The sequence below is a fragment of the Sus scrofa genome, chromosome 2, assembly GCF_054392235.1.
Source record: "Sus scrofa isolate SSC_HxYL_T2T_F1_AM1 chromosome 2, Sscrofa_HxYL_maternal_Yorkshire_Landrace_v2.0, whole genome shotgun sequence".
NCBI classification, from domain to species: domain Eukaryota; kingdom Metazoa; phylum Chordata; class Mammalia; order Artiodactyla; family Suidae; genus Sus; species Sus scrofa.
In genome coordinates this window covers 9,579,569-9,602,462 of record NC_139384.1, presented here as the reverse complement: position 1 = coordinate 9,602,462, position 22,894 = coordinate 9,579,569, and the positions used below count along the sequence as shown (strand labels likewise).

The following is a 22,894-nucleotide window of genomic DNA, read 5'->3' as shown; positions in this document are numbered from 1 at the left end:
TGGCTGTGGTGTAGGCCGGCAGCTGCAGCTCCGATTTGACCCCTAGCTTGGGAACCTCCATATGCTGCGAGTGCAGCCCTAAAAAGACCAACAAAACAAAACAACAACAACAACAACAAAAAAAAAAACAAAAAACAAAAAAACAAAGCCCAGACATTTGTTCTGAAGCAAACACACAAAGTGGACCCAAGTCAGAGCATACTATTTGGCTTTGAGTTAAAACTCACCATACTTTGAGCTTGATTATTAGGTCCTGGATGCAACTCATCAGTGAGGAGTTATCTTTTTTTTTTTTTAACTTTTTGGGGCCGTACCTGTGGCATATGGAAGTTCCCAGGCTAGGGGCCGAATCCGAGCTGCGGCTGCCAGCCTTCGCCACAGCCATGGCAACATGGGATTTGAGCTGCGTCTGCAACCTACACCACAGCTCACGGCAACGCCGGATTCTTAACCCACTGAGCAAGGCCAAGGATCAAATCTGCATCCTTCTGGATACAAGTCAGCTTCTTAACCCGCTAAGCCACAACAGAACTCCAATGAAGAGTTATCTTATTCAAGAGAATTATTCAAGAGCTATGGCCCTACCATGTAGGATCTCCAGGTAAAATCAAGTAAGAGCTTATGTGATGTGGTCATATAAGATCTCCCTGGAGGCATCGCTATGACGGACAGTTAGAGCTCCTTGGAATCTTCCTTAATTAAAAAAAAAAAAAAAAAAGAGCCTGGGTACACATGGCCAACGGGCCTATGAAAAGATATTCAACGTTACTGATCTCAGAGAACTGCAGATCAAAACCACAGTGAGATGTCACCTTACAGTCATTAGGATGGCTATTTATTAAAAAGCACCAATGAAACTAGTGTTGGCAAGGATGTGGAGATACTGGAACCCTTGCGCTCTGATTGTGAAATGGTGCTACTGCTAGGAAAGACAGTACGGAGATTCCTCAAAAAATTCAAACTCGAACTGCCAGGAGTTCTCTTGAGGTTCCGTGGGTTAAGGATCTGCAGGGGCTTGGGTTTGATGTCTGGCCCCAGGAACTTTTACATACCGTGGGTGCGGCCAAAAAAAAAAACAAAAACAAAAAAAAAAACAAACGAAAAACTAGAACTACTATAACACCCAACAATCCCACTTCTGGGTAAATATCCAAAATAAGAGCTCTCTGTCCTCCCGGGTTCATAGCAGCTTTATTCACAGTAGCCAAGAGGAGGAAGCAACTCTCAGCAGGTCCATCACGGCGGTAAACAAAATCTGGTCTATGCACACAATGGAATATTATTCCGGCTTTAAAAAGGAGGAGTTCCGGTTGTGGCACAGCGGAAATGAATCCGACCAGCATCCATGAAGATGTGGGTCTGATCCCTGGCCTCGCTCAGTGGGCTAAGGATCTGGCGTTGCCGTGAGCTGTGGTATAGGTTGCAGATGAGGCTTGGAACCTGCATGGTTGTGGCTGTGGCTGTGGCTGGCAGCTGTAGCTCTGATTAGACCCCCAGGCTGGGAACCTCCATATGCTGCAAGTGCGGCCCTAAAAAGCAAAAAAAAAAAAAAAAAAAAAAAGAAAAAAGGAATCCTGTCCCAGGCTGCAACACAGATGAAATCTGAGCCAGTCATAACAACAAATACTGCATGATTCCACTCATATAAAATATGTAGGAGTTCCCATGGTGGTGCAATGGAAACACATCCGATGAGGAACCATGAGGTTGCGGGTTCGATCCCTGGCCTTACTTGGTGGGTTAAGGATCTGGCGTTGCTGTGAGCTGTGGTGTAGGTCAGACGCGACTCGGATCCTGCCTTGTTGTGGCTGTGGCGTAGGCTGGTAGCTGTAGCTCTGATTTGACCAGAGCCTGGGAACCTCCATATGCCGCAGGTGCATCCCTAAAAAGCAAAACAAATAAATAAAAAATAAATAAAACATATAAATTAGGAGTTCCCATTGCAAAGTAGGAGTTCAGTGGGTTAAGAACCCGACATAGAATCCCTGAGGATTCAGGTTCGATCCCTGACCTTTCCCAGTGGCTTAAGATACAGCACAGGTTGCAGATGCAACTCGGATCCCAAGATGCTATGGCTGTGGTGTAGGCTGGCAGCTGCAGTTATGATTTGATGCCTAACCTGGGAACTTCCATATGCCACAGGTGTGGGCTTTAAAAAATATATATGTAAAGTAGTCATAGAATGGGGGTGACCCGGGGGTGGGGGGTGGGCAGTGGTTTCATGGCTTTACAGTTTCAGATCTGCAAAATGAAAACGTTCTGGAGATCTGTTTCACAACAATGTGAATATAATTTCTTTTGGCGGGGGGTAGGCACCCCCTCACTAGGTGGAAGTTCCCTGGCCCGGGATCGAAACTTCGCCACAGTGGTGACCTGCGTGAATGTGTGTCAGTGCGGGATCCTTAACCTGCTGAGCCACGAGGGAACTCCACAACAACGTGAATAGAGTTTTACGGTTTTGTTTTTTTTTTTTTTGCTTTTTAGGGCCACACCCTCAGCATATGGAGGTTCCGAGGATAGGGGTGGAATCAGAGCTACAGCTGCCAGCCTACACCGCAACCACAGCAACGCACACAGGATCTGAGCCGTGTCTGTGACTTACACCACAGCTCACGGCCACACTGGCTCCTTAACCCACAAGGATCAAACCTGGTGTCCTCATGGATGCTAGTCAGATTCGTTTCCCCTGAGCCATGACCAGAACTCCCAATGTGAATGTACTTAACACAACTGAACTGGACACTGAAAAATAGTGAAGAAAGTAAACTTTTATGTTTTTTTAACCACAATAAGATAAATGAAAAAAAAGAAGGGGGGCTGCAAAAGTCATTGAGTCCAATATTTCCAACCCCAAGACGAGAAAACTGAGGCCTGGAGAGGAAGGACTTGCTCAGGGACACAGCCCTGGCGGGGCCAAATCAGGACAGGCCTGGCAAACGGTAAAATTGGACAGAGCCGTGCAATGTGCAAGGCCTGGGCTGGGCTGAATGGTTGTGGTTGGTGCCGGCTTTTAAACGGTGGCCACCAGTGCCAGCTGCACTTAAGAGAGACATGAGTGGATTATCTAGAAACTTCCGTGCAGAGAAACACCTCCTGATGTCAGCTAACCTTCCCCTCTCAACCAAGAGCCAAAACCCCAAACCCCCACCCACCTCCACCCTGAGAGCCCCACCCCACCCCCAGAAGCAGAGCAGGGGTGGGGGCAGCTGCCACGGAGTAAGAGGTGGGAAACAGATCACATTAAAATCCTGATCTGGGAGTTCCCGTCTGTGGCTCAGCGGATTAAGAACCTGACTAGTATCCATGAGGATGCGGGTTCGGGTTCGGATCCCTGGCCTTGCTCAGTGGATTGGCGTTGCTGCAGGCTGCGACATGGGTCACAGATGCGGCTGGGAGCTGGTGTTGCTGTGGCTGTGGTGTAAACTGGCAGCTGTGGCTGATTCAACCCCGGGCCCGGGAACTTCCATATGCTGCAGGTGCAGCCCTAAAAAGCAAAAAAATAAAAAATGAAAAAACCCACAAAATCCTCCTCTGCCCCTGCCTAAAGCTCAGTTTCCACATCTCTGAAAAATAGGGAAGGGCCTAATGTAGCATCAGGAACATGGCAGGTGGTTCATTTAGAGTCTAGGAGGCTGGCTAATACCGTAGGCTCAAGCTGGGCTCATTCATTCCTATGCTGGGGCCACCACTTCCTGTGTGACATCCTGGTGCCTGTGGGGAGGGAATGGGGACCCCCTGCCAGGGCTCAAACATTGCCTGGTGTCTCCTTAGTGCTGGGTGTGGCTGGGCCAACGGTCCAGAAGCCCAAGGCAGGGACAGGCAGCCCAGGGCCCAGACCTTAATCCTCCTTCGGCCCCTAGTTGACTCAGGATTGAGCCAGAATAGGACAGAAAGAGACTGGTGTGCAGGAGAGGACACAGGTGACAGCGTCCATCGCCTCCTTTGCTTTACTTTCTCCATCTGACACCCTGAATATGTTACCTGTGCATTTTTATTGCCAGTCTCCCCAAGATTCTCAGCTCAAGCAAGGTACCCCCAGCACCAGGAGCAGTGAGCTGCCCACTGTTTGCAGTATAAATGAATGAATGAATGAACAGGAAGCCTAACCAGTGAACACCCAAGAGAGCTGGGGAGACAGTGGGGATTCAGATCACAGGTGGAGTGCAGAGAGGGGTGGAAAGGAGAATCTGGGATGCGGGAGAGCAAGAAGGAAAAGGCTGGAGAGGTCGATGGGGGGGGGGGGGACCCTGACACAGTCCTGGCCAGCCCACCACCTGCCTGACCTACTACCTTCTGAGTGGCCCCAAGACCTCCGGTAAATATCGCCTCGAGGTATCGCCACCCCCAGTAAATACTGACCTAGAAGCTGCTACATTCCACCCACCGCAAGGAAAGACACCCACCGGCCTGAGCCCGCACCCCTACATGTGGAGAGGGGATCGATCGGGTCTCACCAAACACCCCCCAAGGCTCACTCTGGGTCCTCAGAGGCCCGGGCCACCCCTACCGTCTTCCACCTGTGACTACTGTCCCTTGACCAGGGTGGCGAAAACTGGAGCTACCACAGTCCCTGCCTGTGCTGCTGGCAGACGTCACCAATCAATCCTGCCTTCGTTCCCACATGTGCCAGGCAGCCTTGATGCCTGACTCCGGGCTCCCATGAGACTGGGCAGAGAGACCAGAAGGGGATCTGACCAAGGTCCCCCGTGATGCAGCAGCAGAGCCCCCATCCTCCTGACAGCAGGCCATGCTGCACAAGGAGAGGAAGCTGGCTCCCGCCACCCCCACCCCCCGGCCCCCGGCCCAATAACCTATAGCCCCGCGGAAAACTGGGGAGGACTTGAGTGGTGCTCCCTACCGCAATCCCTCCAGGATTTGGGTTTAATCCCAAGCACGAGGGCGAGCAAGGAAAGGATTTCGTTTCATTCCTTCAGATGCCCAAGCCTTGGCTGGAGCCCCAGGGCGCAGGAGTGAAGGCGTCGCGTGGCTGCCCAGCCTCTACCAACAAAGCCGTCCTTTATTAAATAGAGATCGTGTTACATTCCATTCAGAGGAGGAAATCGGCCGTGGTGAGGGATGTGTCCAGGTTGGACCCGGGTCCCGAGCAGACTGAGGGGTGCGGAGGGGCCCAGGTCCTGCCCGCCACGCCCCAGTCCTGCGTGCAGGGCTGGGGGAGCTCGGCCCCCGGTTGTCTGAATGGCTGTCTACAGCTGCAAACAGGCCTGGGCATCCCGAGGCCCGTCTGGGTTTTACTCTGGGAGAAAAGTGCCCCTGATCCTTCCAGCGGTGGTGGGGGCAGGGCTCCCTGCAGCATAAGGCTCAGCTGGTGGGGCAGAGGAGGTCAAGAGAGAGGGCTGGGACCCTGATACATCTTAAGAACGTTCGGGGGCCTTTCTCAGGCACATACAGGATGGAATGGAAAACAGCCGGGGAGGCCATGCCAGCCTCTCCTGGCTCTGCTGCCCCATGGGCACCTGGGACAGCCACACGCTCTCTGGGTCTTTCAGATGGAAAAGCCACCTGGGAATGGGCTGAAGTATGGCCACCAGGGGGAGCTGGTACCCAGGGCTTGGAAACTGGCCGGGGGGCGGGGTGGAGGGGGTACCCTGGAGATCCAGCCAATGAGGCACCGGCAGGCAGCCGCTCCAGGGACCGGCAAGGGGGTGCTGACTGCCCTAAGGGTCCCCTTCCAAGGGCTGAGCCTCTTTGCACGGCTCCAAGCCCTTTGGTCTTTGGTGCTTTCTTAAAAGTCTCCTGGTGGCTGGTAGTGCCACGAGGGAAGAGAGAAGGTCACCTTTCGAGGTCTTGTCCTGGGCTGGACGTTTGGTGCCGGCTCAGGTCTGCCTCCAAGGCCTGGCCATTTGTCCCTCTGTTCAGCTTCTGGCTCAGGGCCGGCTCCAGGACCCCATCTGTTTGTCTGTCCTGGCGCGGGCGTTGGCTTCAGCTCAGAGCCCCCCTCCAGGCCTGGGCCGGGCCCTAGGCCTCCTGGGGGAAGAAACCGAGCTTGGCCAGCGACATCTCCTTCCGCAGCCTCGTGATCTCCCAGAACATGGGCTCCGCTGCAGGCAGAGAGGGTGGACAGCTCGGTGACCACTCAGGGTCACTTCAAGCAGATGGCCTGGCCCCTCCCCCAGCTTTGGGTAGGGCAGCTAACTGGGCATCCTAGGGCTCCCCAGTCCCCCAGGACAGATGACCTCAGCAAGTGGCTGGACCTCTTTGAGGTTCCACTGAGGCCTTGCAAACTGCTGAGGGCTGAACACCTGGAAGGGTTGGAGGTGACAGTCACCTCCACAGCCTGTCACGGACATGCATGTACACAGTGCCACACACTTGACAGGCTGCAAATCCTCTCCCACCCCATCTCCCTGGGCTCTCCAATGACCCTGAGCAGAGGGGGCAGGGCACAGCGGTCAGTCCAGAGCCCTCAGGGCCCATTCCATGGCCTGGCATAATGGGGACAGAAGGACAATGGGTGGACAGAGGCCACCTGGAGGCCACTCTGAGAGGGGGAGAGATTTACAGGATAGGCCCCGTCAGGTCAGGTCTTGAATGCCAGAAACAAGAACGCTGGCTCCACGGGCCCCCAGACTGAGGTTTCTGAGCAGGAAAAAGTAACTGGGTCCAGGTATGGGCGGCCAAGCCCCGGGGTTGGCCCCGCCCCGCCCCGCCCCGCCCCCCCGCGCGCCACCCCCGATGGCCACCAGGGGGCGCTCACCGTCCTGGCGCACCAGGCCTTGCTGGATGTAGCGGATGTAGGTGAAGAAGTTGCACACGGCTGTGATCTGCGGACAGAGAAGGCAGAGTGTGACCTCGGCTCTCCACTCCCCGCCCCAAAAGAGGTCAGGGCAGATGGGAGAGCAGCCCAGGAAGCCCCGCGTCCCATCTAAGTCAGATAACGCTGGGCTCTAAAGTTATATTAATAGCAGCAATATTACTACTCCTAATTAAACACCATAATTGAAGCATCAACCATAATCTTTACAAAATCCTTTCCTTACCCCCAGGTGACATTAAAAAAAAAAAAAAAAAAAAGCTAGGAGTTCCCATCGTGGCGCAATGGAAACGAATCTAACTAGGAACCATGAGGTTGTGGGTTCGATCCCTGGCCTCGCACAGTGGGTTAAGGATCCGGCGTTGCTGTGGCTGTGGTGTAGGCCAGCAGCTGTAGCTCCGATTCGACCCCTAGCCTGGGACCTTCCATATGCCACGGGGGTGGCCCTAAGAAAAAAATGAAAAGGTAGTGCTAACTAACTAAGCATATGATAATTAAGTACATGTATCAGATGAGGCAGACATGCCTAATCATTCCCATTCTACACGTGGGGAGAACAGAGGCTCCAAGAACGACCTGACAACTGCAGGAGGTCATGGAGCTAATAAGCAGCTGAGCTGGAAAGTGAAACCCGGCAGAGTGCCTGGAATCCACACTCCCCCAAAGGGCCGGCTTGCTCTGGATGCTGGAGGCCGGGCCAGCCAGGACTCATCAGGTGTCACTCGTAATGCCAGGAAAGATGAGGGGATCAGAAGCTACTCTTCTGGCTGTCCTGAACCCTCATGCCTGAAGTCCCCAGCCTGGCCTGAGGCCTGCTCTGCGCCAGGTCCTTTGCAGGGCACTGAGGATACCAGTGCTTTGGTGCTCTGCCCAAGCCTCTTCCCCAGGCTGGGGCCCCATCTCCCCATGGCAGAGTGTTGGCAGCTAATGGCTCATAGGTGCCCCTCTGCACCCCCTCCCCCTGCAGACCTCAGCCAACGACTGACTGGCCTCTGGGGTATAGAACCCCTCTTGCCTCAGGTTGGGGTTCACCTGAACACTAGTGTCACTCCCTTGATTAGGTTACATCAAATGACAGAGGTGATGGCTGTCATTCCCGTGATTACTTTTCAACAAGCAAGAAAGTGGCTACCTCAGTCCTTCAACCGCAAGGAACCAACTTCTGCCAACAGGCAGGTGAGCTCCGAGGCAGACTCTGATCTCCAGAAAGGATGCAGCCCCTGACACCCTGACAGCAGCCCGGGAGACCCTGAGCAGAGGACCCATCTGAGTTATGCCAAGACTCCCGACCCAGGGAGACGGGAGATAAAGGGTGCCACTAAGGTTATGATAATTTGTTATACCTCAATAGTGATCAGATGAATACACCTGGCTGGGCTGTGGCCCAGGTCACTCTCTGCCCCTCTCTGGGCTTGCCTCTCTATAGATCGAGGCTGTGCTCTCAGGCCTGGGGCCCAGAGTCCCAGGCCAGGAGCCCTAGGAGCCCGGTAACACTGCTACTGGATGACTCACCCTGGCCCGGGAGGATGGCGAGATGTAGTAGTGGCTCTCGGAGTCCCCAAGCCGGATTCGGTGGCGACAGGCACAGACCAGCCCACTCAGGGCACATGTACTAGGGGAAAGCAGAGGGGGCTGTAGGGGCTGGCTGGGGCTCACCCACCCGGCTCATGCAGGGAAGATGCAGCAGCCAGAAGGAGGCTGGGGTGGGGGGGCAAATAGACTTCACCGTGGGGGCTGGCATCCTCTCCCCTGGTCCCAGCTTCCCCAAAAGCCTGGAGCCAGGCCAAGGAGGAGGAAGTCCCAGAAGTCCCTGGGAGAGGCCTTTAAGCCAAGCTGGATCCCATTCTAAACCTTTCACTTCGCTCATGTTGGATAGGAGCTTGGCCAGCCCCATGCCAGGTGTACCAAAGCTCCACCCTCTATAGCCCCTAAAAATGGACCCTCTCAGACCAGGTCCCCCCTTCCCCCATCTAAGCAGGAGTCTCTACCCTTCTTCTCCATATTATAGCCAAGGGCTCCTCCAAAAACTCACATCTAGCCCATTATCTTTCCATGCTGCTTTCCTACTGCCTAGGAAATAGTTACGGAGATTCCCAAATAAAATTAGGTTAAATAGGGCTCCTTGGCTGCAGGACTTATCAGAGCCTTTGCTGCCTCTAGGTTCACTGTGACTCCTTGATTCGACCAGGGGACCCTCTTTTCAGGGAATATTTATTTATCAATGATTTGCGAAGTGCCACCCTAGTGGGTTAAAGCCCAAACCGCATTTGAGGCCCTTTACACACACTGGCTCCAAAACCCTCTGTGGCCTGAGCCCCAACTCTGTGCCCACCCACACCACCGCTCTGCTCACCCATCCAGCAGTGTTCCCATTAAGACTGCTTGTCACACTTTCACTCATTCATTTGCCTCTGCCTGAAAGGCCCTTCCCTGCTTGGCAAACTTCTACTCGTCCTTCAAAACCCGGCTCAAATGTCCCCTTGTGACAAGGCTCCCTCCATGGGGCCACAAGCCCTAGTCCCTACCCTTGCTCCATGCAGGCAGGTTTGCTCTGCCTCTAGCCCTGCTCAGTGCCAGCAGCAGAAGCAGAAAGAGGACAAGATGCCAGCGCCAGAGGTGGAACCAATAACTGACATCACTTACGTGTCAATCGGGGCCCGGAACCCACTGTGGGAGAGAGGAGTGGGAGAAGGATGTAAGTCAGGCCAGCCAGGAGCAGGGAGACCCCTGCTGCACGACTAAAGGCAGCAGTTTCTGCCCAGGATGCCTCCTTGCCCTGCATGGGGGCGGCCACTGTCCCGCTCTGGTCAAGGGCCTCTCCCACCCTTGGGTCCCACTCCAGGACCCAGCAGGCAGGCCTGAGGTTCATTGCTCCCCGGCCACCCCCTTGGCGGAACCCAAGGCTTTCCCAGGGGGCAGGAAGGGTGCAGGGCGCTAAGCTTACTTGGCTCGGCCACACTCGACGGCGGCCACCTTCACCGCGGGCAGTGTCTGCGAAGCCACGGGCTCGATGGTGAGTGTGTTGTCCTCCACAGCAGCCCGGACCAGGGCCGAGAGCTGCGGCAGAGCAGGGCGGCGGGTGGGGCGGTGAGGGGCTGGCCTCCGGCTAAGGGGCTGAGGGGCTGGGACCCCCCCTCCTTGCCTCCCCCATCCCCTCCGACCTTCTGGCCACCCTCTGTCCTTCTCACCTCCTGCATGGTGAAGTCCAAGCAGGGGCCCACGTCCTCCCGGTACACCCGTTCCAGGAACGGGCAGGTCTTGTCCAGGGTGGGTGATTCCCTCCAAGCCTGGAACTCTGCAAACAGGGTGGCGTCCACCTGGGGAGAGAGTGAGCCGGGCGGAGAGGTCAGGGTGCTGGGGGCCAGCACGGCAGAGACAGGCAGAGAGCCCAAGGAGTGGGGAGCCAGGGAGGCTGCGGGGCAGGCCCCAGCAGGCCAGCAGGCCTGTCCCCTGTGGCCATGCAGGGAGAGTCACGTCCCAAAAAGGAACTTTCTCTTCCCTTTACACCAAAGAATTTAGAACTCAAAAAGTTTCACTTCTGGGTGCGTTTTTCAGTTTCTTGGCTCTAGAGATGACAGACGTGGGCCCCGGGGCCTCCTCCTGAAGCCCCCTCACTGCCTCCTTGAGGACAAGGAGTTGAAGAGTGACACTGGAGGGACCCACAGATGCACGCAGGGACCCACAGGTACACGCAGCGACGGGCACACAGAAGGGAACACACACAGGCCACTCTGGGAGGCGACGCAGTGGCCGCCGCTGGGCACATGCAGAGCGAGAGGCTGGGAGGGGGCGGAGGGGGCGGCCCCTCTCTGGAGCCATTACCTGTCGGGAAAAGGAGAGAGAGGTAGCAGAGGTGGGGCCCACGGGCAGCTCCCCAGGCGGGAGCTGCCAGGCCGGCTCGTAGGTGAGGTGGACTGCCTTGCTGGGGACCACGCAGAGGAGCAGGGAGAGAAGTGGGGGCAGCCCGGGCTGGGCCGGCAGGGCAGACAGACAGACAGGTGCACAGAGACAGACAGAGGAAGGCGACGTTAGTGTCCCAGTCGGAAGCTTAGAGCTCAGAAGAGACCCAGGAAGCTGAATCCCATCACAGCCCCCATGGGCGTTCACTGGGTGCAGCACCCATGTCTCAGGAGGCCCCGCTCATAGGAGGAGACTGATGTGCCAACAGGGGACTTTTCTTGCTCAAGAACCCATGGCCAAGGGCATCACAGCCCACTGTCCTGCCTGGACCAGGTACCCCATGGACCCTCCTGAGGGCCAAGCATCTCATATGACAAGGAACCTGCTCAGTGCTTGTCACAGCCAGAGGACACAGAGGCCCAGGGAGGGTAGGACAGGCTCCTGGTCACACAGCGGGGGCCAAGCCGGGTCCCCAGCGGGCACTGCTGCCTGGCTGACAGTGGCACTGTCTCCTTTTATAGTTCCCGCTGTCCCTCACCTCTTTGCCTTCCTTGTCGGGGGTGAGGGCGTGTCCTGCAGCCGGGCACACGGCGGGGCAGAGGGCGCTGCTGGTGCTCTTATGGCGCAAGTGACCCTTGCGGGGTCCAGCCTTGGTGGAGCTGAGCAGCTGCGGGTGGAGCTCGCGGTTGGGAGAGGCTGGTGTGGACGTGATGACCAGTGTCTTCAAGGCTGTCACCTCTGCCTGCAGCATGTCGATCTGGCCGGGACGAGACAGCCATCAAGGTTAGACCAAGGCTGGTGCTGCCACCAGCTGCCAATGCCAGCTCAGGGCAGCCCGCCCTGCACCTAACCCCACTTGTTACCCTTGGAACAGCCTTTGAGGTGGGGGTTGAGATACCCATTTTGCTGAGAGGGAAACTGAGGCTCGGAGACGAGCCATGGCCTGGCTGAGGTCGCCCGGGAAGCCAGGGCGCCCCAGGGAAGCCAGTGGCTGAGGGACCCCCAGAAACCAGGAACAGCCCAGCCTGCCCATTTTGCAGATGGGCAGATGGGCTCCGAGAGGTAAGGCAACTTGCCCAGACTCACACAGCCAGACTGAGGCTTCTGCTCTGGAAAGGGGGGTATGGCAAGGAGGAAAAGAAATTACAAGGGTCGCAGGATCCTCCTGGCCCCAGAAAGTCCCCAAAAAGGTCTCTATGGTGCAGGAGAGACACAACCAGAGTTCTAAGGAGCTGGGCTCCCACCCCCGAGGTCATCTCAGATACCTCTGCCCCTTGCTTCTGGCCTCGATCTGCCCATCCGCTGCCCCCCACCCCCATGCACTCCAGGCCATGCAAGTGCTGGCCTTGGGTAGCAAAGGCCAGCGCTTGAGGGGTCGGGACTGGGACTGGAGGTCAGGGCTGGCCAGGGCCTCACCTTGCCTCGCGCCTCCTTCAGCTGCTTCTCTGAAGCCGCCTGCTTCATGTTGGCTTCTCGCACCATCTTGTGGGCTTCCTGGGCAAAGAGTGGGCTCTTTGTGAGTGGGGAGGGGGGAGGGGACCACGGACACCCCGCAGCCCCAAGTTTCCCAGCCTGCCCTCGGCCCCCGCACCTCGAATAAGCTGGCCGTCAGCTCCTCCAGCTCCTGCTCCAGCTGCTCCCGCACCTTGGACAGCCGCTCACACTCCTCATCCTTCAGCTTCAGCTCCTGGGGGGCCCAAGGGAGGGGCCCATCAGCCTCCTGGGGACCCACAGCCCTGGCGCTGGGGGAACCAGGCCCACCTGAGCAGGTGCTGTTCTTGGATCATCTTATGGGGGCCTCAGGGCCCAGCTTGCTTCCTCTGCAACCCTACAGTTTTAGGGTGCATTTTCCTTGGGCTCATAGCATGAGGTTGAACCCCAGCTGTCAGTCTGTTAGAACTCGGGTTTCAGAAATGTCAAGTTTTTTGTTTTTGTGGGGTTTTATGGTTTTTTTTTTTTTTTTTTTTTGTCTTTTGTCTTTTTAGGGCCACATGGCATATGGAGGTTCCCAGGCTAGAGGTCTAATTGGAGCTGCAGCTGCCGGCCTACACCACAGCCGCAGCAACACCAGATCCTTAACCCACTAAGCAAGGCCAGGGATTGAACCCGCAACGTCACGGTTCCTCATCAGATTGTTTTCACTGCGCCATGATGGGAACTCTGGGGTTTTCTGGTCTTGCTCATAGTATGCCGTTAAGTTCCTGGACCAGTGATCGAACCTATGCCACAGCAGTGACAATGCCGGATCCTTAACCTGCCGAGCCACCAGGAAACTCCAAGACTTCTAAAAGTCACTTAAAAGCACAAGGACTGTCTCTCTTTTGTTTGTGCTGCCCTCATGCCCAGCAGAGGCCTGGCATGCAGATGGCCTTGACAAGTGTGTGACATCTCTGGGCTTTGCGTGAGAGCCCTCGGCTCCCCAGGCAGACCCCTGTCCCCATCCCCCATGCCCACCTTCTGGGCTTTGTGCAGCTCCTCTCTGAGGAACTCTGAGCCCTTCTCGCGGATCTCCATGGAAGAGCTGCGCAGGCGCGACACGTCCAGCTGGGTGGCCGCAGGGCCCTCCTCGCCTTGGGCCTCCTCCCCTGCAGGGGTCTCTGCCAGGCCTCCCGGGGACTCCCTGTGGCTCTTCCAGGGGACCGGGACAGCTTCAAGGGGCGGCCGGTGGCCCTCGTCCGGGTGGGATTGGCTGCCAGGCAAAGAGTAGATACAGGGTGGGGTCCTGAGGCCTGGAGAGCTGAGCCCAGGGACCAGCCCTGGGCAATGCACCTGCCATTCCAGGCCTCAGTCTCCCCATCTGTAAAATGGGCTATCACCGAGGTTGTCCCAGGGCAGAACAACCAAGCACAGGGTCTCCTGGGGGCACAGACAGGACGTGTTCATCTTTATCAGCCACCCTCCAGGACCACAGTAGGTGCTCAGCACACCGCAGGTGTTTGCCCAGAAGATACTGTAAACGCATCAGGGCTGAGCGCCTGCTTCCCCGTCTCTAAAATGGGGACAATCCCAAAGGCTCCATCTCGGAACAAAATAAAGAAAAACAAAACTAAACAAAACGAGAAAAGGAAAAAAAAAAAAAATAGGGAATTCCCATTGTGATGCAGTGGAAATAAATCCGACTAGGAACCATGAGGTTCTGGGTTCAATCCCTGGCCTCACTTAGTGGGTTAAGGACCCGGCATTGCCCTGAGCTATGGTGTAGGTCGCAGATCTGGTGTGGCTGTGGCTGTGGTGTAGGCTGGCAGCAACAGCTCCGATTTGACCCCTAGCCTGGGAACCTCCTTATGCCACGGGTGCGGCCCTGAAAAGCAAAAAAATTAAAATAATCCATGGCTCAATCTCAAGGGTCACTGCACAGATCAGAGGTGTGCAGAGAACCTTGGCGGACCTCATAGCTTGTTTTTTTTTTTGTCGTTTGTCTTTTTAGGGCCGCACTGGCAGCATATGGAGGTTCCCAGGTTAGGGGTCTAATCAGAGCTACAGCTGCCGGCCTACACCACAGCTCACTTCAACACCAGATCTCAGCCGGGTCTGCAACCTACACCACAGCTCATGGCCACGCTGGATCCTTAACCCACTGAGTGAGGCCAGGGATCGAACCTGCAACCTCATGGTTCCTAGTCGGATTCGTTAACCACCGCGCCATGAAGGGAACTCCCCCTTGTTGCTTCTTAATGCAAATTGTATGCAAATTCATGCCATTCAGGGTGGACCAGAGAGGAAGGACTTGGCCAGGGCGGCCAGGGCAACCAGGGCAGGCAGGAAGATTCTGCAAGCGGCCTGGGAAAGGCCGCCCCACTTCCTGCCCTCTGGACTGAGTGGCGGAGCGGTCCCAGCTCTCTGCTGGTCTGCCTTGTGACCTCAAACACCCACTTTGGGTCTCAGGCCTCTCCTCTTCCTGAAGCTGAAGACCCTAGAGATAGAGCGTGGGGTGGGGGTCACGAGCCTCGGCTCTCCCCACCCCCGCCTGACTCCACCCCCCCCACCCCCCACTCCGCCCCCAGGACCCTGAAGAGGGAGGGAAGGAGAGGGCTGGGCAGTGGTGTTTGTGCCAAGACAGCACCTCTGGACTTGCGCACTCAGCAAAAGTTGGCGGCTCCTGAGCCAGCAGCTTCTGAGCTGCAGTGGCTGGGCTGAGGGTGGGGGGCTGGGCTGCCGAGAGCTGTGGGGCAGGGGAACAGAGGGGGCTCAGAGGGGCCCGCACAGGAGGGAGGAAAGACGAGGCCAGAGGGGTCAGGAAATTCAGGATTGCAGAGGGGACATGTGTACGACAAGGCTGGGGGCTGTCTTGTCCCTCCTCCCTGTGCTCTGGACCCTGGGACAGTCACTGAGCAGCCCCCTGAGCCTCAGGGTCCCCTTTGGTTAAGACAAAAGGCACCCGGGACCCCAGCCATGGGCCCACTGCCAACCCGCCTCATGGCCCTGCCCGACTGCTGGGTCCTGCCTCGCTTTGGGGCTTTGATGAATAAAGTGGGAGCACACACCCGTCACTCTGTCAACAGCATTTAGACCAGACAGGGACCTTTCTTTCCTTTTTTTTTAAGGGCCACACCTGCAACATATGGAGGGTCCCAGGCTAGGGGTAGAATCGAGCCACAGCTGCCAGCCCATATCACAGCCACAGCCACGCCAGATCTGAACCGCATCTGCGACCTACACCAAAACTCATGGCAGTGCCAGATCCTTAACCCACTGAGCCAGGCCAGGGATCCAACCCATGGCCTCATGGATCCTAGTTGGGCTTGTGACCGCTGAGCTGCAATGGGAGCCCCCAGAATTTTAAATAAGATAACGTGGGACGGACACCCGTGTGTCCCCTGGATGCCATCGCCTCAGGCCCGTAAGCCTCAGGGACTCCCTCGCCAACAAGACCCCCCGAACAAAGTAACTTTCATAGGCTGCAGGTTTGTCCCTAAAAAAGACAAACAAACAAAACAAAACAAACTCTCGACAAGAGTTCCCTTGTGGCGCAGTAGGTTAAGGATCCAGCATGGACGTGGCTCAGGTTGCTACTGTGGCACAGGTTCAATCCCCGACCTAGGAACGTCCACATGCTGGGCGAGGCCAAAAAAATCAAAAATCAAAAATCAAACTCTCAACAGCATCCTTGGTATGGTCCCCGTCCTACAGATGAGGGATGGAATCTCAGAGAGGTGATGGGACTTGCCCAGGGTCACACAGCTAGTTGGTGGTGGCCGGGTCTTCAGCCCAGGCCCAAGGCTCCCCAGGTAGAATCTGCCTCGGGATCAAGGGCTGCTAGACCCAGGGACACCCAGGAGGCTCCTCCTTGGCTGTGCTAGGGACATGTGCCCCAATTCCAGCCCAAACTGGCTTCTCAGCCTCTGCCCAGGCCCAGAAACTGCCACCCAGAGAGGGAGGGCCAGGGCTGCAGGAGCTGTGGCTGAGAGCACAGCCACGTGGGCAGGGCCGGGTCCATGCCAGGCTCCCACCTGCGATCCACATGTGGCCCCTGGGAAGGTCACCAAAATTTTCTCAACCTGCTTCTGTACCTGCACCTGGGGGTAAAGCCCTAAAAATCAAAGAGTTGGAGTTCCCGTCCTGGCACAGTGGAAATGAAATGAATCCAACTAGGAACCATGAGGTTGGGAGTTTGATCCCTGGCCTTGCTCAGTGGGTTAAGGATTCACCGTTGCTGTGGCTGTGGTGTAGGCCAGAGGCTACAGCTCCGATTCAACCCCTAGCCTGGGAGCCTCCATAGGCTATGGGTGTGGCCCTAAAAAGGACAAAAAAAAAAAGAATCAAGAAGTCGCTGGATAAGGAGTAGGGTAAAGAGGGGGCTATCCACAGCCACCCTCACCATGCCTGCCCAGGCTGTGTCCTGCAACTGAAATGGGGGGCCCACGGGAGAGCCTAGAGGCCTAGCCCCATTTTTTTTTTTTTTTTTTTTTTTTTTAGGGTTGCACCCATGGCAAATGGAAGTTCCCAGGCCAGGGGTTGCATGGGAGCTGCAGCCGCCGGCCTACACCAAGTCACAGCCTCGCCATATCTGAGCCTCATCTGCAACCTACACCACAGCCCACGACAACGCCAGATCCTTAACCCACCGAGCGAGGGACCCAACCCAAGTCCTCCTGGATACTAGTTGGGTTCATTACCACTGAACCACGAAGGGAACTCTTTTTTTAAGGCAGCCCCACCTCCTCAGTTGAGAGGGAGTCCACGGTCACTCAAGCTTGGTGGGGACCCCACCTCGGCGCCACCCACTACAATAGAATGAGTAAGAACAGTGGCCAAGGGCAGGCAGGAGGAGACTCAGAGGCACAGCACAGGGCACAGGGCAGTATCCCAGGTCTCAGACATCTAGCTCCACAGCAGGGACCACCCGGGCGTTGCCTGGTGGGGATTGGGGGGCATAAGACTGCTGGCCACAGCGAAAGGCCACAGCAAAAGGCTAACTCTCCTGCCAGTCCCAGGGGCAGGGCTGGGGGTGTGGCCAGACAGCCCCCCATCACTTCCCCAGCAGGCTCTCACTTTAGCCCACTGCTGCGGCGGCGATGGGGCCCTATTGTGCAGCCAGAGGAAACGGTGGTCCAGGGTGGCCCGACAGTCTCCGATACCCTCCCCCTGATGCCAGTGGAAAAGCCCAAGGAGCAAATCCTCAGGGCAGAAAGCATGCAAACAGCAGGACCACCCCGTGGTCACCAGGGGAGCAGGCGCCAGAGAGAAAGGAGGTTCCACCAGGCACAGGGCGGGAAGCTGGGATCTGCGGACCCTCCCCAGAGGCCAGCTCCTGTGACTCAATGTTCAGATGAAAGAGGGTCCCCAGGGCCCTCGGGCCGCCCAAGGTGAAAGCGGCTCTTTTCCACTCGTTAGGCTTCCAGACCAGCGCGCCTGTGGCGGTGAGGACTCAGCCCTTGGCAAGCACGGGTTACCACTCACGTTCAGCTCTGCCTCTCTCCCCACCCAGTCCAGGTCCGCGGCCCCCTGTGCAAACCTTTCCGTCCCCAGTTCCCTGCAGAAACAGAGTTCGGTGTCCAGGACACCTGTAGGAGCCACTGGGAAGGGGTTTACTCCAAGGGCAGGAGATGGAAAGAGGCAAGGTCAGAGGTCAATGGGAACAGCCAACATGCCCCATCCTGAAGCCAGCTCCACTGCTAGAGCCCAGGGCAGTTCATACAGGAAGGGCCTTGCTGGGTCACTTCCCCAGGAAATGCACAAGGTGGGGGGAGGCAGGAACCACAATCCTGGCTCCCCAGGCCTGCCTAGGAAGGCCAGCAAGGCTTTTCTCCCCATCCACAAAAACTGGCAAATGAGGGAGTTCCCATTGTGGCTCAGTGGGTTAAGAACCTGACACAGAATCCCTGAGGATTCAGGTTCAATCTCAGATTTAAAAAGACTATTTCTGGGGAGTTCCCGTCGTGGCACAGTGGTTAACAAATCCAACTAGGAACCATAAGGTTGCGGGTTCGATCCCTGCCCTTGCTCAGTGGGTTAACGATCCGGCATTGCCATGAGCTGTGGTGTAAGTTGCAGATGCGGCTTGGATCCCACGTTGCTGTGGCTCTGGTGTAGGCTGGTGGCTACAGCTCTGATTAGACCCCTAGCCTGGGAACCTCCCATATGCTGCGGGAGCGGTCCAAGAAATGGCAAAAAGACAAAAAAATAAATAAATAATAATTTAAAAATTAAAAAATAAAAAGGCTATTTCCGGAGCTTCCGTCATGGCTCAGTGGAAACGAATTTGACTTGTATCCATGAGGATGCAGGTTTGATCCCTGGCCTCGCTCAGTGGGTTAAGGATCCACGGTTGCCGTGAGCTGTGGTGTAGGTCGCAGACGCAGCTCGGATCCCACATTGCTGTAGCTGTGGTGTAGACCAGCAGCTATAGCTTCAATTTGACCCCTGGCCTGGAAACTTCCAGATGCCTCGAATGCAGCCCTAAAAAGAAAAAGAAAAAAAAAAAAAAAAAAAAAGACAAAATGAGGGCCACCCCTGGATTCTAAGGTCCCCAGTCACCCAGTAACCCCCAGCAGGGCCAAGGTAGGGTCCCATATACCTCTTCCCAGCCCTGGCCCATCCCGCTTCCCACGGGGTCCTTCTGCCCTCAAACCCCCTCCCCTCCAGCCCACCACAGCCCAGGTCACTCTTTGACTTAAAGATCCCCCCTGCCCTCTGCGCACAGGCACAATGGGTTCACTAAGCAAGCAGGGGAGGACCCAGCAAGTCAACACTGAAAACCAGGGAAAGGAGAGGGCTGGGGGCTCACACTGGACCCTCACCCTCAGCCTGGAGCCACCAAGCCCAAGCTCCGGGACTGCTGCAGCTGGTCGAGTCTGCAGGAACCCCGCCCGACCCAGAGCCTGGCTCCAGAATAGCCTCAGCACAGGGGCCCAGTTCAGCATTGCTCAGGGCTTCCTGGGCAGACCAGCAATCCCTGAGGACACTGAGGCTGACGGCCAAGTGACTCTGGTCCCGGGGCCAAGGGGGTCCCAGGAAAGGTTTCATATATTGGCTCCCCGACCAACCTGCAAGCCCAGCCAGGCTCGGCCTACAGAGAATGGCCACGTCTTCGGCTCCACACCCACCAACACATCATTGATTCCCAAGCTCTGCTCACATCCCCGCCAGCCCACTGTTCCACAAACTCCATGGATGTCACGATGGACAGACAGGGAGATCCTCTGCCAACCCAGTTTTTTTGGTTGTTTTTTGTTTGTTTGTTTTTGTTTTTAGGGCCCCACCCACAGCATATGGAAGTTCCTAGGTTAGGGGCTGAATTGGAGCTGCAGCTGCCAGCCTAACACCACAGCTCACAGCAATGCCTGATCTTTAACCCACTGAGTGAGGCCAGGGATCAAACCCACATCTTCATGGATACTAGTCAGGTTCTTAACATGCTGAGCCACACTGGAAACCCCTCCAGCCCAGTTTTGTTTGTTTGGCTTGGTTTGGTTTTGGCCATGCCTGCAGCATAGGGAAGTTCTAAAACCAGGGATCAAACCCGTGCCATAGCAGTGACAGCTATAGCGATGACAACACTGGGTCTTTCATCTGCTGAGACACCAAGGACTGACTGAGGCTCAGAGAGGGATGGCAACCTGGCTGGAACACACAGCAGGGGAAGTGGTGGGAGGGGGGGGGACTGAACCAGAGGCCAGGCACTAATGTGTCATGTGAACTGTCACCCAGAAAAGTCAGGCCCGGAGGAGAGGGGATGAATGGTGGTTTCGGAGAAGTGAAGCAGGATGCAGATGGGGTTTGAGGAAGTTTGAGACAGTGCCCAAGTGGTGGCGGGGGTGGTGGGGTTCCAGGCAAGGTGGCTGTTCTAGCCAGGCAGGCTCTGGGCTAGGAGGGGACACGCAGAGGGAATGCATGCAGAGGGAACACAGAGGGACAAAAGATGTGGGGGGGGGGGCGATTATGGGAGGACCAGGGACTGGAGTGGGAGAGACAAAATATAAGTTTTTATGATTAAATATAATATATTAAATATAATTAAAAACCAAGGGAAGTTCCCGTTGTGGCACAGCGGAAACAAATCCGACTAGCAACCGTGAAGTTGCAGGTTCGATCCCTGGACTCGCTCAGTAGGTTAAGGATCGGCATTGCTGTAGCTGTGATGTAGGGCAGCAGCTGTAGCTCCAATTTGACCCCTAGCCAGGGAACCTCCATATGCCTTGGGTGTGGCCCTAAAAAGCAAAAAAAAAAAAAAAAAAAGAAAAGAAAAAAAGGAGTTCCCATTGTGGCACAGTGGAAACAAATCTGACTAGGAACCGTGAAGTTTCGGGTTCGATCCCTGGCCTTGCTCAGTGGTTTAAGGATCTGGCGTTGCCATGAGCTGTGGTGTAGGTCACAGATGGGGCTCAGATCTGGTGTTGCTGTGGCTCTGGTGTAGGCCGGCGGCTACAGCTCCAATTAGACCCCTAGCCTGGGAACCTCCATATGCTGCGTGTGCAGCCCTAAAAAGCAAAAAAACAAAAAAAAACCCAAGGACTGTAAGAACAGTGGTGCCCATGACAGGAATGAGGAACTGAGAGGGGGGTCTTTCAGGGACAGGAAGGCAGGAAGCTGAGGCATTTGGGAAGTGGTGGCTGAGGCAGAAGGCGCCAGCCCCAAGGGAGCAGCTGTGGCCTGGATGAGGGGAAGGACAGAGAGCCAGCCTGGAGACCTGAACAGAAGGGGTGGAGGGGAGGGTTCCAGAAGAATGGGACAATGGTGTCATACACGGCAAGAGAAGAATGCCAGGGATCCCAGGGGTAGGAGAGGGAGGGCCTGGACCACTCCAGGAAGGGGGAAGCAGGTGTGCGCAGGAGGGCAGCAGCCGTGCCTGGTAGAACGTGGGACAGGATGGGAAGGAGGGCAGGAGCAGCTTCGAGGATGCTAGGCAGCGAGGTCAGAACACCTGAGGCAGGTGGACCGGCCCAAGCCTCTCCCTGTCATAGCCCCAGGTCTGCCAGCCCAGCCCAGCTCTGATGAGAGAATCCAGCCCTGTGTCCATGTGTCCACTGGGAGCCTGCACAAGGGCTGAGGGGGTGGCGGGCTCCCTCCTCTACTGGGGCAGAGCAGGGCACACTTCACATGCCTCACGTCTGCCTGTTTAGTCCTAGAAGATTTTTTTTTTTTTTTTTTTTGCCTTTTTAGGGCTGCACTCGCAGCTTATGGATGTTCCCAGGCGAGGCTAGTGGTCGAATCGGAGCTGCAGCTGCCGGCCTACACGACAGCCACAGCAACGCGGGATCTGAGCTGTGTCTGTGACCTATGCCACAGCTCAGGGCAATGCCAGATTCTTCACCCACTGAGCGAGACCAGGATCCAACCCGCACCCTCATGGATGCTAGCTGGGTTCTTAACCCGCTCAGCCACAATGGAAGATTCGGACACCCCAAGACCTCAAACATCCCACACATACCCAGTGAGCACCTGTCACGTGCCAGACACCCCACCCGTCCTGACTCACCCAATCTGCACAGATTCAGCAGGAATATCATTGAGCCCCCGACCTCACAGTATAATTCATTTTGCTTCCCCCCTCCTCTACCCTTTTGGGCACAAATCTTGTGCCAATGTCGGGACAGTCTAGGTCAAGCTGGACTCTCATGAGAATCTGAGCCCCCAGAGAGATGTGCTGCTTAAGGAACAGCAGGAGCGCTATCTCCGCCCTTCAAGGTGGAGGGGAAGGTAGTTAAATCGTGGAGGGCTTCCAAGCGGAGGAGGTGACAGTGAAAGTTGCACCACCCCTTTCCCCTGCTCTCTGATCCTGGATCTCCTAGGCCAGATTGCAAACGCCGGTTCAGAGCCTGTAGTTCACTGTGATTTAGACCTCACAGATCCAAGCCCCTTAGGGGTAGCCAAGGCCCAAGAGCAGTTGGTGACTTTCTCCAGATCACACAGCCCATCTGGAAGCCCTGGAGCTCCCCCGCATCCTGCCTGCAGCAAAGATACAGCTCCCCATCCCTGGGAGGTCAGGGTGGTCTCTCATTCCCCCACAATCCATCCATCAAACCTGTCCCTCCCTGAAGACAGGTATGGTCAGTCCCATCCATCAGAAGAGAAAACTGAGACAGAGAGGTTACACCAATGTCACGTGGCCACTTCGTGGCAGAAAACTAGCCAAGAACCCAAACTCTGGCCCTTGCTGTCTAAGTCTCGAGTGCCCAGCACTGTGTTAGCAGCAGAAGTACCCAAGTCACCGTCCTTGCCCTATCACCTTGGAGCTGGCTTGGCACCCAAGACTATGGAACATGGGACCCGGTGGGAGATGGGGAGGAGAGCAGCCTGGTTTGGGGGGAGCCCCCTCTAGGTCCTGATTTCAGGGCCCACACTCAAGAGTCCCAAGGAAGAGCGTCCACCCAAGTGCCTGCAGGGTTCTGCCACTGCCACCCACCCCAGGGGAGCAGCCCTGGGTCCAGGGCCAAGAAGGTAAACTGGCACCACGACCTGGGCCATTAACAGAGCAAGCACCCAAGAGACATCGCTCAGTTGTCTTCCAGATGAAGAAAGCAAGCCCCAGAGACATCCAAGGCTTAGCCAGGGTCACCCCCCCCCCACCCCTCCTGGTCTAGGAGCCAGGATCCCAAGTATGCACTTGCCCAGAGCTGTCACAGCAGCTGTCAGTTACCTGGGCAAGTGTGACCCAAACAGCGTCCCTCCCAGATGCCGCTGGGGTCTGGGTGTGCGCCTAGGACACCAGGCCCCAGTGGGTGCTGGCAGCTTGGCCCCTGATCCTTCAATCCCTGCCTCCAACAGCCAAGTGAGGGGTCC

At 56.3% G+C, this 22,894-nt stretch overlaps 1 protein-coding gene across 10 annotated transcripts in view; it reads right to left on the bottom strand.

Moving 5' to 3' along the window:
• Nucleotides 1-4,999: 4,999 nt before the first annotated feature.
• Nucleotides 5,000-22,894, bottom strand: part of RAB3IL1 (RAB3A interacting protein like 1) — a 49,778-nt gene continuing 31,883 nt past the window's right edge. For 4 of the 10 annotated variants that reach the window (XM_085010941.1, XM_085010940.1, XM_085010936.1 and 1 more), the window contains 9 exons: nucleotides 13,127-13,361; nucleotides 12,264-12,359; nucleotides 12,089-12,166; nucleotides 11,211-11,429; nucleotides 9,961-10,089; nucleotides 9,717-9,829; nucleotides 8,285-8,384; nucleotides 6,716-6,782; nucleotides 5,000-6,059 (listed from right to left, as the gene is read on the bottom strand). In XM_085010941.1, the coding sequence (XP_084867067.1) occupies nucleotides 5,977-6,059; nucleotides 6,716-6,782; nucleotides 8,285-8,384; nucleotides 9,717-9,829; nucleotides 9,961-10,089; nucleotides 11,211-11,429; nucleotides 12,089-12,166; nucleotides 12,264-12,359; nucleotides 13,127-13,186 (945 nt within the window). In that variant the 5' untranslated portion in view covers nucleotides 13,187-13,361 and the 3' untranslated portion in view covers nucleotides 5,000-5,976. Of the gene's footprint in view, nucleotides 6,060-6,715; nucleotides 6,783-8,284; nucleotides 8,385-9,415; nucleotides 9,440-9,716; nucleotides 9,830-9,960; nucleotides 10,090-10,279; nucleotides 10,742-11,210; nucleotides 11,430-12,088; nucleotides 12,167-12,263; nucleotides 12,360-13,126; nucleotides 13,362-22,894 lie in introns of those variants that run through there. The other 6 variants (XM_085010939.1, XM_021082922.2, XM_021082923.2 and 3 more) reach the window with 3 other exon arrangements.